Here is a 19,437-nt window from a genome sequence, read left to right as displayed (position 1 = left end):
AAATTGGAGGGAAAGGATTTATTTGGCTTACACTTCCACAGCACTGTTCATCACTGAAGGAAGTCAGGACAAGAACTCAAACAGGGCAGGATTCTGGAGGCAGGAGTTGATACAAAGGCCACAGGAGAGTACTGCTTACTGGCTTGCTACCCATGGCTTGCTCAGCCTGCTTTCTTATAGAACCCAGGACCATCAGCCTAGGGATGACACCACCCACCATGAGCTGGACCCACCCCCATCCATCACTAATTGAGAAAAAGCCCTATAGCTGGATCTCATGAAGGCATTTCCTCAACTGAGGCTCCTTCCGCTCTGATGACTCTAGCTTGTGTCAAGTTGACACACACAACCAAACAGTACAAGGATCAGGGATAAGCTAACAATTGGAAATTTAATAAGAACCAAGAATGAGGTGAAGCTGAAAATAAACTTAAGAATGACATGGGCATCAGGAGTGACCCATCATTCAGTCCAAATATAATTAAGAGTAATACACTGCTCACAGTTGCTCAACTTCCCAAAAGGCCATTAATCATTGTAAACAAAAGTTCAGCTCATCCTCTGCAGATTCATTACATTTTTTTGATGGCTTACATTCTAAATTCTCTGGGTTCTTCCTTGAAGTTAAATGATTGTAATTATGTACTTTCTCAGAAATTGATGTACTTCATAAATATTAAAGCTATTATAGATTTGAGTCGCCCCAAAATTGATAGGTGGTGTCTAGCTCCCTGTACTCCTGAATGTAACTTTATTTGGTGTAATTAAGTTAAAATGAGGTTATTGGACTGGGCTCAAATTCATTATGATTGGTGTCCTCAAAAATAGAAGGGAATTGGACACAGATGGTTATAGAAGGAAGACCATATGGAAGATAGAGGAAGAAGATGGCTGTGTACATGCCAAGGAAAGAGGCCTGAGAAGGCAGCAACACCTTTGATACCTTATCTTGGCTGGTCTCCAGAATTGTGAGAAAACAAAGTTCTATTGTTTAAGGTATCTAGTCTGTAGCACTTTATTTTGGCCTAAGAAAACTGATACGAGAGCTTAATCATATATCTTGGAAAACCAGAGCATGGAAATATCTGCTTTGTGTCAGCTTTACAGTTATGCTAACCTTAATTTATAGCTGATATATTAAACTATGCCAGGATTGTAAGAGATAGCTAAGAGAAAAGACCGTAGGCTACATTATGATTTTTTGTGGTCTTCTCTAGAATGTATGGAAAATCTTCAGTATGGTTTTAAGCTGTTATCTCAGTACTATTTGTCTTTTATTTATTGTTTAATTTTTTAATTACTTATTCAAGGCAGAGTCTTAGTATATAGCCCTAGCTGCCCTGGAATGTATGATCTCATACTTCAGCTTCCCAAGTATTGGGATCTTCAGTTATAAACCACCACACCCAGCAAACTTTGTTTCTTTATTGCATTAAGGATTAAACTATTTCCCCAGCCAGTGATATTTTTTTCAAGATGGGGTTTTTCTGTGGAGCCTTGGCTGTCCTGGAACTCACTCTGTAGACCAGACTGGCCTTGAACTCATGGAAATATGCCTGTCTCTACCCAGTCAGTGTTCTTTTAAAATAATTTTTATTTAAAAATATTTTTCATTTTACATATCTATCCCTGTTCCGCCTCCCTCCCCTTCTTCTGTCCCCTACCTCTCCCTCTCCCTCTTCCTCCCCAATCCATTCCTCAGAGTGGGTAAGGCCTTACTTGGAGGAGTCTACAAAGTCTAGCATACCAAGTTGAGGCAGGACCAAGCCACTCCACTCTGTATCAAGGCTGAGCAAGGTATCCCACCGTAGGGAATGGTCTTCAAAAAGCCAGTTCATGCCTCTGGGATAGGTTCTGGTGCCACTGCCAGTCCCCTTACCTCAACAAATCAAGCCACATAACTGTCACCCACATTCAGAGGGCCTAGTTCAGTCCCATGCAGGTTCCCCAGCTGTCAGTCCATGGTCCATGAGCTCCCACTAGCAGGGATGAGCTGTCTCTGTGGTTTTCCCCATCATGCTTTTGAGCCCCCCTTGCTCCTGTGATCCCTCCTCCCTCTCTTCAACTGAACTCCAGGAGCTCAGTCCAGTGCTTGGCTGTGGGTCACTGCATCTGCTTCCATCAGTTACTGGATGTAAGTTCTATGATGACAACTAGGGTAGTCACTGACCTGATTAAAGAGGAAAGCCTGTTCAGACACCCTCTCCGCTATTGCTAGGAGTCTTAGCAATTGTGGATTCCTGAGAATTTCTCTAGCACCAGGTTTCTCCATAACTCCATAATGACTCCCTCTAGAAAGATATCTCTTTCATTGTTCTCTCACTCCATTCCTCTCCCAATTCAGTCTCCTCGATCCCTCATGTTGCCATCCCCCATCCCCTCGCTTCTATCCCTCCTCCCAGTTTACCCGGGATTTCTTAACTATTTTCCCTTCCTGGGGTACTCCGTGTACTTCTCTCTTAGCGTTCCTCTTTTTACATAGCTCTTTTGGGTTGAGAATTGTAGCCTGGTTGTCCTTTGCTTTACATCTAATATCCACCTATGAGGGAGTACGTACTGTGTTTGTCTTTCTGGGTCTGGGTTAACTCACTCAGGATCCAGGCAGTGTTATTAATAATGCATGATTTTTTAAAGAGGCTTGCTATGCATCTGCTCAGTGCTTGATATCTGTAATATATAAGAAATGTTTTTTTTAAAAAGCAAAACCTCAAATAAAATCAATTTGAAAATGGGAAATAGATGTAAGTAGACATTTTTCCAAATGATCAGTGGGTATATTTTATAAAGCTCAACATGACTATTAGTGAAAATGAAAATAAAGCTAAAATGATATATTATTTCACTCCAGTACGAATTTATGTTATCTTCTTAAGAAGACAAAAGAAGCAGTAGAAGTGGCTCAGTGGTTTAAGAGCACTGGCTGGTCTTTAGTTTAGTTTTTGCTCTTATGGTTTTTTTCCTTACACTTAGACACACAATATATATATATATATATATATATATATATATATATATATATAGTCTTGACTTTCATATATTGAGTAACACTGTACCTATTATTCTGTCATTTAGTTTTTTACTTACCAGTTTATTGATTCTTTGTGTATTTCACATCATGCACCCTGATCCCACTCAGCTCCCCCATCCCTTCATATCTACCCGCTGCCCTTGCAATTCCTTCCCAAAATAAAATAAAATTGAAAAGAATAGAATCTGGCCATGGGCCCAGGCGTTTCTCTCAGAGGCAGCACGGACTGGGACTTCACCATGGCCTTAGGTGCCTCCGTAGCCTACTCACATCAGGCACTTCCTCTCCATCTTGCATCTCCAGATCCACCTCTCCTCATAGCGCTCAAGCTGTTCCTCTTCTCCTTCTCTCCCATCCCTTCATCCAAAACTTACATCATAGTAGTTCATGCTTTGGGCAGGGTCTCTGGGTGTCTTCTTTCTGCCCACTCTGTGTGGCACATGGTGGGGTCTCTGGGTGTCTTCAAGCATTTGTCCAACCTAGAGCTTCCAAAGAAAATACAACTCTGGCCAAAGTTAGATACAGCATGGTAAAACTGTAATTTAACATAGAGTCATCCAGTCTTTTGGTTGAACCACCACCACAACCAACTGGAGAGACTAACAGATAGGCCAATGATGAGAAGTAAACACAGCAGGACATGTCCAGTCAGTTGTAGGTCTCCATTCTGCCCATACTGCTCTTCTTCCTGGGCTAGGATGCAGCTCTGGGAGTCACAGTGACTAGTATAATGGTTGGTTTTCTTAAAGGAAGAAGTCATAGACTCACTAGCCCTTTTGTTTGTTACTGGCTCTATTGATGGGCAGTATAATTCACCTTTTCCCAAGGAACAAGAAAGAACAGCAACCGCCTTTGCATCTCTAGTTCCGCCTTACTTCATGGTGCACAAACCACCCACCTTCCATTTCTCTACCACCTATTTGCTCGCTACTTTCTCTCCCATCACTCTATCACCTACTTATTCAATTCCTACAGCACCCAGCTGGGCACAGGCCATGGTGTTGTCTTTGCACTTCCCGGAGTGCCCAGGCAGGAAAAGTGACTGACTTCTCATACAAATATGTTTTAAATGATCTTTAGAGTAATTCGTAATATGGGTCAATGATTCATTTGATAAATTCTCACAAAGAACTTAAAAATTAAACTTTATTTTTGTTCTCTATTATAACAAACACTAGAACCTCAGAAAGCACAAATGATATAAAAATGCTTGAAGTTAGAAAGCATAGGACTTTAGTAATAATAGCAGGATTAAGGATGGAACAAAGTTCAACATTGTCTATTGTAGACCTGATATGTTTTTAAATTTTTAAAATTTATACATTTAAAAAATTTGTATGTGCATACGTGTGTGTGTGTGTGCGTGTGTGTGTGTGTGTGTGTGTGTGTGTGTGTGTGTGTGTGTGTGTGTGTGTGTGTGTGTGTGTGTGTGTGGTATATGTATTGTGGGGCAATGAACATGCTCCACAGCAGGCAGGGATCAAACTCCAGTCATCAGGCTTGGTAGCAAGTGCCTTTACACTGGCTCTTATATATGTTTAAAGCTAATTTTGGCCCTTGACAGTTGGACATGTCTCTGGATCAGCGACATCAAAATGTACCTAATTTCTAAGGCCATGGTTTCCTCATGCTTTGGCTCTTCTCTTCTTAGTCTGGAACTATTATATGTTTATGTCTTTTGAACATTCCCCTGTATTTATCTCCACCTACATGAGATTGCTTTCTCATGAAGGTATATATTGATTCAAGATGATGAGTATTTCGGGGCATGATTGTCCATACCTTTCTTTAATCCCAGCACTCAGGAGACAGAATCAGATTTCTGTGAGTTTAAGGCCAGCCTGTTTTGCCTACTGAGTTTCAGGTCAGTCAGAGCTACATAGAGTGACTATGTCTCCAAAAAAAGCAATGAAGAAAGAAAGAAAGAAAGAGGGAGAGAGGGAGGGAGGAAACAAAATAGAAAAAAAGAAACCATTTCATTAAAATGACGAGTGAGAGACAGAGACAGAGAAACAGAGAGAAACAGAGAGAGGCAGAGAGACACACAGAGAGTAAGAGTATTAAAAGTTACCACAGTGAACCCAGTGCTTCCCACCCACCCTGGCTTGTTTACCCATCCACACTGCTTGTAATTCTACAGTCTAGAGCACTCAACATATTTGAATACAGCTACTGAGAAAAATAAAAATATTAGTCTGGGAAATTAGAATTGTTCTTTATTTTGCTAAATGTCAGAAAAATCCATGATTAAAAAATTCAAGGAAAGCCACATTTTTAGATCTCTTTGCTTTCTGGTTTTGTCAGATTTATTTATAAAACGGGGAGACAGCAACTTTAAGTATTCAGGTTAATGACCTTTGACAAATATGGGTAACAATGTAAATACCACCATAATGAAAGTATAAAATATTAACATTATCTCAGGTTATTCCATCTGCCCCATTATCGAACATTCATCTCACCCATATCTCTGTACCACTGATTTTATTTTGTCCCCTATAGTTTTATGTTTTCATAATGCCGTATAAATTGAATCATACAGTGTGTAACCTTTTATATTTGTCTTCATAGTAGAATACAGATTTAAAATTCCTCCATGTCACTGCACGTCTGAATCGTTTCTTGCTTTTTATTGTCGATTAGTAGTGCACATTACTGTTGTGCCACAATTCAGTCTTTTATTCACTACTTTAAGTGTACTTGTATTCTTTCCACTTTTGAGATACTTTGAATAAAGCTGATCAAAATACACTTATACAGGGCTGAGGACATAGCTCAGTGGTAGAGTGCTTGGCTGCCATGTGCTAAAATTTCTAGAGCTATTTTTTTAAAGTGACAGAAATGCATATGCTTTGTGGGAAGGTCTTTATTACTCTTGGTAAACACTAAGGAGTAGGATTTGGGCCTCATCTGGTATGTTTAACTGGATAAAGGACTGTCAGAGTGTTTACATCAATGGTTCTACTCTTTTTGCTTCCCTACCAGTGCATATGCAATGCTCTAAATCCTTGCTGCCACTGTTACTCGTTTGTAGTTTTGTTTGTTTTTATCATCATTCTACTGCATATTAAGCAATATTTCTTTGTGACTTTAATTTGTAGCTCTGAAATGACTGTTGATGCCAAGTATCTCTTTACATCTTATTGCCATATAACTCTTCTTTGGGCAAGTTAAGCCTTTTGCCCATTTTATTGAGTTGTGAAAGATCTTTAAATGTCTGGGTACAGGCCTTGGTTTTTTAAACAAATCTGTTTTCCTTTCCATACAGCAAAATTAAGATCAATGAGAGAGTGTTGCCAGGAAGCATATTTCTGTAAAAGAAAAATAATTCTGACAGAGTCTTCTAGCACTAAGATGCACTGACCCCCTAGGAGATGATTGATTCTGTATTACTTCAGATATTCAAACAAAAGCCAGACAACTGATTATTAAACGTATTACAGAGCAGATGTGTGTGTCTTCTAGACTATTGTGCAAAATAACATCCCAGATGCCTTAAAACTTTGAAATTTCATGAAATTAAAATCAAGTCAGCATCATGATACTGAGATAGATTTATTGGTTGAATCAACAAAATGTAATACATTCTAAGGGAACCAACCTGTGATTGGTACCGCTCCTGTCACTTTCCCAGCCAGAGAGAATTGATCCATAAATCCCCAGGTACCACGTAGAACAACAGGTAATCTGCTTCCCTTTAAAGTCTACTGTGAATATTCCTGACAGTGTGAAATCAACAGGGTCCTTTAACTCAAATTGTACACACAGGATAATGATATCTCAGTTATCTATTTTGAGTTATGAGGAAAGCCAAATACTGTTACCCAAAAGATTAGCCCTGTTTACTTCTGTATACCCAACATGAATGAATCAATGAAATATTGGCTAGACATCAAGTAGAGAGCTAGAGACAAACAATTTTCTTCTTTTTAAACAAACCTGTGGTGTCTCTGCCCCTAAAGTCTGTATAATTTTTATTGCTATTTCTTAGAATATAAGCCTCCAAGAGTTAAGAAAAAAGGAGAATAAAACTGTTGAGTAAGTTATGCAAATATGTCAGATGTATCCATGCTTTTTAAAAAATGAATATTCACAAAAACCTTATGAGACTAGCATTTTATGTGTGTATATTACGAATTTTATCAATACATTTAAACATTGTATACATGTCTATTTATGTGTACATGTTATGGCTAACTAGCTTCTCAAGGACACATAATCAGGAGGGAATACTTTGTTTTGTGGTATATGTGTGTTAGAGTCTTATGGGTATATATGTATGTGGCTGTTGGCACAGGCATACCACAGCACATGTATTGAGATAAGAGAACAAATTTCAACTGTTAGTCTTCACCTTTCCACCTTGTTGAGACAAGGTATCTTATGCTGCATTAACCATGCTTTAGCTAGTGGAATGGAGAGATGCCTCAGTGATATAGAACATTTACTGCTATTACAGAGTACTCAGGTTTCATTCCCCGCACCCACATCTCGTCACTCCCAGTAACTCTAGTTATTGATCTCTTCTGGCCTCTGAGGGCACCTGCATGCATGTGGTACATACATACATATACTCAGGCACACACACATACATGTAAAATAAAATAAATCTTTAAGTAGAAACAAACTAACTGGCCTAGGAACTGCGGGGTATTCTGTCTCAATCTCCCATATTATAGGCATTCTGGGATTATAGGGACTTATGCTTTGGCAATTGCATCCTAACTCATTATCAAGGACATTTACCTACTGAGCCATCTTCCCAGCACCCTTTTAAGTTTTTGTTGTTTTGTTTTGTTTTGCTTTGCTTCTAGGACAGAAACTCAGGGCCTCAAAGAAGCCAGGCAAGTGCTCTGCTATAGAGTATCACCCCCAACCCAAGGGTACACTGCTGTTAAATGGCAGATCCGGAGGTCAAACCAATCATCCAATTCCAAATCCATTATGATTTACCTGAAACTTCAGTGCCAGACCTCCTTAACACGGAAGAAACCCAAAAACTGAAAAAGGCTACAGATTAGTTAGTCGTGTTCTGACAATTATCTGACAAAGCCAAATTAAAGAAGGTAGGATTTATTTCAGCCCATAGTTTGAGAGGTTACAGTCCATCATTTGGATAAAGCATATTGGTGGGAGAATAATTGTATTACATTGACAATCAACAAACAGAGACATAAATACTGGACCCTAGCTGACTTAATTTTCACTTTTTATTCAGTCTGGGACCCCAAACCACAAGATGGTGCCCCCCACATCCAGGGTAGATTTTCTTTCTTCAGTTAAACCTCACTGGAAAAAGCCTCACCTAGGTGATTCCGAATACAAACATGTTGACAAAGATTAATACTATAATTCATACCCATAAACATATATATTTTATTCTTTTGGTATTGTGTACCAATTCCTAATGCATAAGGACTAGAAAGTTGTTTCCAGCTTGAAAATGATGTTTAGGCTATTGGTATAGTTCAGTGGTTGGATACTTGCCTAGTATATGTTTAGTGCAGAGAAAGAATGAGTGATTTAGTTGATGTCAACTAAAATGAATCTACATTTTGCATAATGGCTAGAAAATTTATAAGATAGTCCCCAAGAACAGGCAACATAGGTGGGGGCTAAAGACATTGTTCAGTGGTTAAGATCGTTTGCTGTTTATGCAGAGGACCCAGGTTCAATACCTGTGGTGATATATTGCTTATACAAATAAAGCTTGCCTGAAGATCAGAAGATGGAGTTTGTTACTAGCTAATCATAGAGGTCTGGAGGTCTGTACAGGCAGACAGGAAGGAAGATGTCTGGGCAGAAAGAGGAAGTGAGATGACTGGGCGGAGAAAGGATGAAGCTAATGAGGTAAAGGTGGCTTTGGCCTTCTCTATGATCTTCTCTATGATCTCTCAGCATTTTCCTCTATGTATGACTCCAGGTTTTTATTACTTAGACCAATTAAGAACTTCATTCACAAATACCCAGCACACCCACTTGGTGGTCACAACCACCAACTCTAACTGCAGTTACTGGAGATGGGATGTTTCCTTCTGCCTCCTCAGGCACAGCACGCATGTAGTGAACATACATAATGAATAGATCTTTTTTTAAAAAATTGAAAAGAGTTGGTGACATAACCACTTTTATAAAATGTTTATATAAATTGATGAACAGTAGATGCCTAGTAGGTAATTAGTATACTTTGGATGAAAACCCAACTTTTGAAGTTGACATTAATGAAAAAGAAACTATGCTTTTCAAAATACAATGCCACAGCCACCAGAATGTTATACTGCTATCAGAGAAACTCTTAGGGGTTAATTAGCTAAACCCTGGAACCAACTGATAAAAATTCAAATGCTAGGGTTAGATAAACCATGGCAATAACATGAGAGTAATTCTTCAATTTTCATCAAATGTTCTCAGAACCTTGGGCAAAAACCTAGGGGACTCTCCCCATTCTCACTCATCCTTCCAATCTCTGCCACATAAGATCTGGCTCTGCTGCAGTTCACAAGGCAGGGCAAGTAAAGGAAGGCAATGTATTTAACATCAGGAGCAACATCTCATTGTTAAGTGCTCTGCTCAAAAGGCGCTGTAACTGCCTAGATGGCAAATTTCCCCCTTATCATAAGCTGAGGATTTCTATCCTGAGCCAAAATGGAGATTTTAATAAGGCCTCTCAATTGCTGGATCTACAACCGCTGTTCCTATTTGAATTACAGTGCATAATTGCAAAATACTCCTCTCCCCCAATTTTCCCTCACTACTAACACAAATGCTTTTAGTCATCAACTGGTATGAAAGATGTTACAGAAAATAATCTCTTTTTAAACTAAAGAGTCTCTAACAATAGCTTTTAAAGAAGAAAAAAGAAAAGGTATGTTAGATAATTGCCACAGTAACAGCCTTGGCATTTGTGTGTCTGGGAATGTGTAGGAAAGCTGCTTCACTTTCTCACTTTGCTGCTCATCTTGCTGCATTCACAACAGTCTATGACATCCGTTTTTAAGCATACAGAAATGTATGCACAAGTCTCTATCCCTACCCCACCCCACACACACATTTCCCACTACCTCCTTAAGAGCAAAGCAGGAAAGGCAGCCTACTGTCCAAAGAGGTTGCTAATAGCCACTTTTTAATGCTCCTTCCAGCGTGTAACTTTAGCTTCCATAATTTTTATCAAGGTGTTTATGAGGCATTATTTTAGGGAACGTGCTTAAGTAGTCGTTCTCATTTCAGAAGCTATTCCCATAATGGGCTTTTCACATTGCAACACGGTGATGAAATGCAGAACAACTGCATGCTTAGAGGAATTTTTCATTGGCATTTGGCCATGCACTGGTTGTCTTGAAAACCTCTGCATCTGGTGAAAGGAAAGGGAAAAAAGGCAATTGGAAGACTTTGGGTTTTTATGCTGTAACCCTAACTCCAATAGCTTCTGATGCCCCACAACTAATCACTGCCAGATAAGTGAAGGGCTACACTGTGCCTCTTTTCTAAAGAAAAAAAAAGAGGCTTTCCCATTTCAGTTCAATGTCAGTGAGCGGTGACAGATCAGGGTTACAGTTCATAAGCTTTTGATTTCTCCAGTGATTTGAAACCTCACTGGAGCATCATATTTTAAAAAGATTCAGTGCCCCTGTGGTTTGCAAGGATGGGTATTCTAGGCACAAAATTTAATTAAACAAGAGTATGTCTGCCAGGTGTGGTGACTTGGGTCTGTAATTCCAGTACTAGGGAGGGTGAGGCAGGAAAATTGCCAAGAGTTCAAGCAACATAGTTGAGTTTCAGGCCACCTTGAACTATAATGTGAGAACTTGTCTTAAGGAATATCCAAGACGAAATATGCTGCATGTTTTTAATGCAGAAAGAACTGGACTGGCACATTTTTGAGAGCAAAGCTCAGGAGCATTGTCTACACAGAAGGTCCCACAATCATGAGTTCTTTTTATATTACAAGAAGAGACACTTCAAACACTGGCAGAGATGAAGTTATTGTCTGCCAGGGATGTTGGAGCAGTCTTCCTCCTTGAAATGGTCGGCTGGACACCCAGATGGCTTAAAGACACTGTTCTCCTACTTGTAAATTGCTAAATTCCTGAACTCTGTAATCTCAGATAATGATTCAGTCTTTGGTAAAGGATATAGGCTGAATTTTTGTTAAAGTTTTTAATGTAGCTCGCCTGTGCGTGTGTGTGTGTGTGTACGCATGCGTGTGTGCGTGTGTGTGTGTGTGTGTGTGTGTGTGTGTGTGTGTGTACACTCACACATGTGAACCACACTGAGAATGTGAATATTAAGAGACAGACTGTAGGAGTTGGTTCTCTTCTACCACCTGGGTCCTGGGGTTCCAATTCAAGACATTAGACTTGATAGATGCCTTTACCTACTGAGCAATGTCAACCACCCTACACACTGAAATTTTATATTTGCTGCCCCAAGAAAAGGAGCTCTGGACTGGAAGGGAGAAAACCCGGATTCTGATTCCATTGCTTCCATACCCTTCGTGGGTAACCTTGATTGAATCACTTAACTTCTCTGGACCTAAATTATATCAGATTGAGAAGACTGAACTAGATGGTTCCTATAGTCTCCTCCAACTCACTAAGATTCTTACAAAATCTATAGAATAGTCCCTATTTTAACAATCTGCTGAATAACTGTGACTTAATTATTTAGCCTCATGATCTCTCATTTTCTATCTGTCAAAAAGAATCCACACCATATAAATCCTAGGATAGTTGAATGAGATGCAGCTGTTTCCAATTCCACAGCTAAGCCAAGTATTAATGTGTAATAGAACTTGGACCAAGTTAAAGTACCACATTTTCCATCTCAAACATTTGAAATAAAAGATATGATAAATACCCTTAGAATACTTTCATCTATTCATGTAACCAAACTAGTTTAATCTCATTACCATTAAAGTGCATGGCGACAATATAAACATAAAATTATCTTATTCTGATGTTTTTAAAAACCAAAGATTCCATACACCCATTCCATTCTGAATTAACATGAATGAATGCATCCCTTCTGCCTAAGATAAAAACAAAATCACAATGGCAAAGAATAACATGTTAAAGAGAATATTTGTGTGTGTTTTTATTTATTATTTTTATTTATCTTTTTGTACATGTTCAGTTCCCTCTCCCTCCCCTCCTCCCCCGAACCCCCAATCCTCTAAACCCCCCACCCCACTCCATGCCCCCCTGCTTCCCAGGGAGGGTAAGAGCTTCCATCAGAGATTTTCAGAGTCTGTCATATCATCCCAGGCAGGGCCTAGGTTCTCCCCCCCCCCATGTGTCCAGGCTGAGAGAGCATCTCTTCATGTGGAATGGGCTCCCAGAGTCTATTTGTATGCCAGGAATAAATACTACTCTACTCTCCAAGGTCCCACAATTGCCGAGGCTTCTTCTCTAACACCCAGGTTCCGGGGGGGGGGGTCTGGATCAGTCCCATGCTGGCCTCTCAGCTATTAATCTGGGGTCTATGTGTTCCCCCTTGTTTAGGTCAGCTGCCTCTGTGGGTTTTTACCACCCTGATCTTGATTCCTTTGCTTATCACTCTTCTTTGCAACTGGGTTCCAGGAGTTAAATTCGGTTTTTAGCTGTGGGTGTCTGCCTCTGCTTCCATCAGCCACTGGATGAGAGTTCTAGGATGGCATATAATGTAGTCATCAATCTCATTATCATGGGAGGGCATTTAAGGTAGCCTTAATGCCAGTAGGTGTCATTCTTGTAGATCTGTGAAGACCTCACTAGTGCCAGATCTCTCCTCCAACTTATACTGGCTCCCTCTTTTATGGTATCTCCCATCCTTTTCTCCTCTCTTCTTACCCTGGCTCAACCTTCCTGCTCTCCCATGTCCTTCTCTCCCTTCCTCTTTTCTCCCTCTCTTTCTCCCATCTCCTTCTTCCCTCCCCTTCTCCCCACCCCAATCCAGTTAGGAGATACCATCCCCTAACCCTTCTCCAGGTTACCATGCATATCTCTATTAGGGTCCTCCCTGCACCCCAGACTCTCTGGCGGTGGAATTGTGTGCTGGCAATGCCCTGCTCCATGTCTAAAATCCATATATGAGTGAGTACATACCATGCTTGTCTTTTTGTGACTGGGTTACCTCACTCAGGATGGTTTCTTCTAGTGCCATCCATTTGGCTGTAAATTTCAAGATTCCATTTTTTTTCTGCTGAGTAATACTCCATTGTGTAAATGTACCACATTTTCTCTGTCCACTTTTCAGTTGAGGGGCATCTAGGTTCTTTCCAGGTTCTGGTTATTACAAATAATGTTGCTATGAACATAGTTGAGCAAATGTCCTTACTGTAGGAGGGTACATCTTTTGGGTATATGCCTAAGAGAGGAATTGCTGGATCTTGTGGTAGACTGATTTCCATTTTCCTGGGGAATCTCCATACTGATCTCCAAAGTGGCTGCACAAGTTGGCATTCTCACCAGCAGTGGAGGAGTGTTCCCCTTTCTCCACATCCTCTCCAGCATAAACTGTCATCCGTGTTTTTTATTTTAGCCATTCTGATGGGAGTGAGATGGTATCTCAGAGTTGTTTTGATTCGCAAAACCCTGATGCCTAAGGATGTTGAGCACTTTCTCAAGTGCCTCTCAGCCATTTTAGACTCTTCTATTGAAAATTCTCTATTTAGTTCTGTATCCCACTTTTTAATTGGATCCTTTGGTGTTTTGGATACTTGCTTCTTGAGTTCTTTGTAAATTTTGGAGATCAGCCCTCTGTCAGATGTGGGGTTTGTGAATATCTTTTCCCATTCTGTGGGCTGTCGTTTTGTCTTGCTGACTGTGTCCTTTGCCCTGCAGAAGCTCCTCAGTTTCAGGAGGTCCCATTTATTAATTGTCGATTTCAGTGTTTATGTTACTGGGGTTATGTTCAGGAAGCAGTCTCCTGTACCAATTCATTCAAAGGTACTTCCCACTTTCTCTTCTAAGAGATTCAGTGTGGCTGGATTGATGTTGAAGTCTTTGATCCATTTGGACTTAAGTTTTGTGCATGGTGATAGATATGGATCTATCTGCTGTCTTTTACATGCCAGTATCCAGTTACTCCAGTACCATTTGTTGAAGATGCTTGCTTTTATCCAGGGTATAGTTTTAGCTTTTTGTCAAAGATCAGGTGTTTGAAGGTGTGTGGGTTGGTATCAGGGTCTTCGATTAGATTCCATTTGTCTACCTGTCTGTTTTTGTGCCAATACCAAGCTGTTTTCAGGAATATAGCTCTATAATAGAGTTTGAAGTCAGGGATGGTGATGCCTCCTGAAGTTCCTTTATTGTTCAGGGTTATTTGGCTATCCTGGGTCTTTTTTTTCCATATAAAGTTGAGGATTGTCCTTTTGAGGTCTGTGAAAAATTGTGCTGGTATTTTGATAGGGATTGCATTGAATCTGTAGATTGCTTTTGGTAAGATTGCCATTTTGACTACGTTGATCCTACCTGTTCAAGAGCATAGGAGATCTTTCTATTTTCTGAGGGCTGATTTAGTTTCTTTCTTTAAAGACTCAAAGTTCTTTCGATACAGGTCTTTCACTTGTTTGGTTAGCATTACCCCCCAGGTATTTTATGTTTTGTTTGTGGCAATTGTAAAGGGTGATGTTTCTCTGATTTCTTTCTCATCCCCTTTATTGTCTATATATAGTGGGGCTACTGATTTTTTTAGTTAATTTTATATCCTGCAACTTTACTGAAGGTGTTTGTCAGCTGTAGGAGTTCCCTGGTAGAATTTTTTGAGTCGCTTGCGTAGACTATCATATCATCTGCAAATAGTAAAAGTTTGACTTCTTCCTTTCCAATTTGTATCCCCTTAATCTCCTTTTGTTGTCTTATTGCTCTAGCAAGAACTTCAAGTACAATATTGAAGAGATATGGAGAAAGTGGACATCCTTGTCTTGTTCCTGATTTTAGAGGAATCGCCTTGAGTTTCTCTCCATTTAGTTTGATGTTGGCTGTTGGTTTGCTGTATATAGCTTTTATTATGTTTAGGTATATTCCTGTTACTATTATCCCTGATCTCTCCAAGACCTTTATCATGAAGGGGTGTTGGATTTTGTCAAAGGCTTTTCAGCGTCTAGTGAGATGATCATGTGGTTTTTCTTTTTAAGATTGTTTATATGGTGGATTGCATTGATGGATTTTCGTATGTTGAAACATACCTGTATCCCTGGGATGAAGCCTACTTGATCATGGTGTATGATTTTTCTGATGTGTTCTTGGATTCAATTTGCTAGTATTTTATTGAGTATTTTTGCGTCAATGTTCATGAGGGAGATTGGTCTGTAATTCCCTATCTTGGTTGTTTCTTTGTGTGGCTTGGGTACTAAGGTATTTGTAGCCTCGTAAAAAGAGTTTGGCAGTGATCCTTCTGTACTCTTTTTTAACAAGCTGTGTATACTGTGTATTACCTGTGTGCTCATGGGTGTATGGCCACCCATTGAAACATGAAAATGTCTACCAAGGACCACATTCCTGAAGAAAACTGACTTTTGCTCTCTCAGCAACCACCAACTGCCAGTAGCCCCTCATCTAGGGAGTGGGGCCTGTTGGGCCTCTTCCCAATACATGCTGAGATTTTGGATGACTTAATATTGTGCATGTCTTATGCAGTCACGGCCTCTGTGAGTTATAATATTCAGCAGCCCTGTCATGTCCAGAAGCCCAACCTCTGATTCTTACAATGTTTTTGCGTGTCCCCCCTCTATGACAGTCCCTTGGTCTTGGCAGGAAGAGGTATATGATATAGATGTTCCACTTAGGGCTGAACACTCCACTGGGACTTATTTATGAAATGAGAATGTTCACTCTTTCCAAGTTATAGAAAATGAAATAATCTCCAAATAAAGTAAGCAATAAAGAAGTGTGTTCCAAAACTCTGTGTACAGACTACTTTTCTGCATGTGACAAAATACACTGGGTTATTTCAAAAGCAAAATCTGAAGTCATGGCTTATAACATTGGTTGTTTACATAGAATGTAACTGAAAAAGACAAAAATTTCACTATATTCTTTCTTCTACCTTGAATTTTGAACCATATGAATATTTAGCTTTTCATAAGAAAGACAGTTGAATTTTTAGATGTTGTAGAGATGTTATGTTCATCGTGTGCATGTTTTTATATACACATTCAAACGTGAGAAAATCTGGAGTGATTCACGCACTTGACATGAACAGGTGAGAAGTATGATGGATATGTGGCGTACACTTTGTCTGTTACTCCATGTCTCTTGAATTTCAAAATGAGATGTCATAGTCTCACACCTAAAACATTCTGTATTAAGTGTCTGGGACTGAAAGAGGAGATATATGAGAGACTTAACCTTGGTAACTTGGTCTTGAATTACAACACTTTTGGGGGGTCTTTTTGGATTGAAATAAGACCATGCCATTCAAGGGCTCACAACGAAACACTGAAGGGACTTTCCATCTAGTAACCAGCCTTGTGGAAAATACCAAACTGAACTGTATAAAAGGCAAAAGTATGAGAAGACAGGCAGTGGAGAGTCATGTGCACATCTGTTTCAAAGGTATAGCTTAAGCTTCTGAACTGTGTAGGCAATAAAGCTACCAAAAAGAACTTGGACTTAGAGTCAGAAGTCCTATATTTAATGGCAGACTACATTGCCTAGTGTGTGACCTTTACTAATGATAATTACCTGCCCTATTCCATTATCTTTCTCAACAAAGTTACTGAGAAAATAACATAAAAATATGTTTTGGGCTGGACAGATGGCTCAGTGGCTAAAGGGATTTGCAGCTAATCCTGGTGACCTGCATTCTATCCCTGGAACCCATATGGCAGAAGGAGAGGACTGACTCTTACAAGTTGTTCTCTGAATGTCACATGTGTGCAATATCATGCACGTTCACATACACAGACACACACATAATTAATTTTTTTGAAAAAGCATGTTGTAAACTCTAATAAAGTACAATTTGTATCATAACATTTTAGCACCCATGGTGACAGAGATAATAAAAACTGGCTAAAATATCTTTTCATATGTTGTCATAAAGGGCAGTTCCTCTCTTTACTCAAAGAATCTTATGACAGCTTTAAAAGGATATAATTTCCAGGAAGCCTCTAGTTCAAAATGTGCTGTTCTGCATATATTCTTGTCTCTGCATAGGAAAAGAATAGCCATCAATATTTCATCGTAATCCTAGAATCCTAGAGAGTATACAGTAATAGGAGAAAAAATAGACATTTATTGCTTAGTTTTGTTCTTTTGAACTCTGAAAATGCACTAAAATGTAATTTTTTTTATTTCAGTTATCTACCTCACACTATATCATGCCATTTTTGTGTTCTTTGCATGGACCTACTGGAAGTCTATCTTTACACTCCCACAGCAGCCAAACCAGAAGGTAAGAATATTTGTTGCTTCACAATGTTAAGAACAAAAGAATCTAAAGGTACCAACAAAACAAGAAGAGAACAAATGGAGAAATAACCTTCCCATTCCAAAGAAACTCAATCTGTTTTGTCTTTTTTTTTCAAACAAGGTCTCACTGTGTTGCCCAAGCTGGCCTTGTACTCCTAACCTCCAAAGATCCTCCTTCACCTCTCCTGAGTAGGTGGGACTTTAGTGGCAAACCACCTAGCCCAGCTAAGGATAAATTGAAAGGGATTCAGTCAAAGGCATTAAGGGAAGAATTGGTTATTAAAGGAGTTTGTAAATTCACCTCCATTGGGTATCTTTAGGATTACTATCTGCGGTGGAGATCTGACTAAAACAAGAAGCCACTAGGTTCTGAGGCCTCATCTAGTTCAATTCTATGAAACTGTATTATTTTAAAATAGTACCCACCAAGAAACTAGAAGGCAACTCTAACAAAAATTAAGCAGTTAATTCAACCCCTTTTAGCTTTGTACTTTCAGATCCACGTGTTTCTTGCACTGTTTGAAAGAGGTCAGAAAAGTGGTCATTTCAGACATTTATTACCTGTAACAACTTTAAAACAAACTAGATTTGGAAGTAGAAAGAAACAATGGGAGAGATCTTACTAAAACTGTTAACATAGGAAAGATACTATTCTAAATTGTCTCCTTCCAGGACAAAATAATAAAAGAAAAAATTTAAAACATAAAGAAAGATAGTAATACAGAAAGAAAATAATGGGGAAAAATTGCAAGTATCTTTCCTACTCAACACATAAAATAGAGATTCATTAATTTATCCACTTAAAAGACTGAAATTCCTGGTCATGGTTGCTCATCTTGTAGTCCCATAATTCTAGAGGTTGAGTCAGGAGGAGTGCCACAAATTTGAGGCCACCCTGATCTACAGAGTAAGACTTTATCTCAAGCAATAATAAAATAAATTACACTTAAAATATTATGAGACAAGGTGCAGTGGCACATGCCTTTAATACCAGCACTCTAAAGGCAAAGGTAGGTAGATCTCTGTGAACTTGAGTCCAGCATGCCCTGCATAGAGAGTTCCATGACTAGAGCTACATAATGAGACAATTTCAAGAAAATATATTATAAAAGCCTGATATTAACAAACTAGATTAAAATTATACATATGTATTTAATTTGTCTTTAATACATTTAACATTAGTACCAACGACATACATAGGTTGACAATAAATGATTAAAAATATAAGCAAATCAAAAGAAAGCAAGGGTGTCCATGTTGATTTCAAATATGAGACTTCATAGGGAAGAAAGATAGGGAAGGAAGGAAGATAAAAGGACTGGGGTTGTGGCTCAGCAATACAATGCATGTGTGAGGTTCTGTGGTCCATCACAACACAAATATTCTTAGGAGAGTTAAGTCAAACATAAGAGAAAAAGAAATACACTATATAGTGATAAAATGGTCAATGTGCTAAATATAGGTCTGTGGTAGAGCATTTGACTAGCAGGTTGTTGGATTGATCTACAGCACCACAAAAAATAAATGGTCAGTTCATCAATATGGTAAAGTTATTTTTAAAATGAATCTGAAAAAATAGAAGCAAAACCTGGGAAAATTCTGTTCTGCAGTAGTAGTTTAAAAGATGTCAGTTGAACATTTTCAATAGTGAATAGAATAAGTAGGCAGAAGATCAAAAGTAAATGAAGGATTCACCCCAAAACAGCAGAATATACGTCCTTCCAAATTTGATACTAAACATTTTCCAGTTTAGACAATCTGTTAGGCCACCACAGAAGTTGATATTTTTAAAACATTGAAACCATACAAAGTGTTTTCTCTAAGTACAGTGAGATAAAACTAAAAATTAACAAGACAAAGAAAGCTCAAATACACAAGTGTGGAGAAATTAAGTATATTCCACATACTGCATTTTGATAATTGTATTCACTCCCACCCCAACTCCTCCCAGATCCAAACCTCCTCCCTACCCACCCAACTTTGTGTTCTCCTACTTTATCATGCTTTAAAAATATC

General features: G+C 39.0%; 1 protein-coding gene across 3 annotated transcripts in view; it reads left to right on the top strand.

Annotated features, from left to right (window-relative positions):
- Zdhhc15 (zinc finger DHHC-type palmitoyltransferase 15) overlaps positions 1-19,437 on the top strand; it is a 90,044-nt gene that overhangs the window by 22,257 nt on the left and 48,350 nt on the right. For all 3 annotated transcript variants that reach the window (XR_002381490.2, XM_040744299.1, XM_005086531.4), the window contains one exon: positions 17,310-17,404. Coding sequence is in view for 2 of the 3 variants with exons in the window: in XM_040744299.1 (XP_040600233.1) it covers positions 17,310-17,404 (95 nt within the window). In the remaining variant the exon portion in view is untranslated. The remainder of the gene's footprint in view (positions 1-17,309; positions 17,405-19,437) is intronic.

The sequence above is a fragment of the Mesocricetus auratus genome, unplaced genomic scaffold (genome assembly GCF_017639785.1).
Source record: "Mesocricetus auratus isolate SY011 unplaced genomic scaffold, BCM_Maur_2.0 Super-Scaffold_100003, whole genome shotgun sequence".
Classification (NCBI taxonomy): Eukaryota; Metazoa; Chordata; class Mammalia; order Rodentia; family Cricetidae; genus Mesocricetus; species Mesocricetus auratus.
This window is presented reverse-complemented; position numbering and strand designations above follow the sequence as displayed.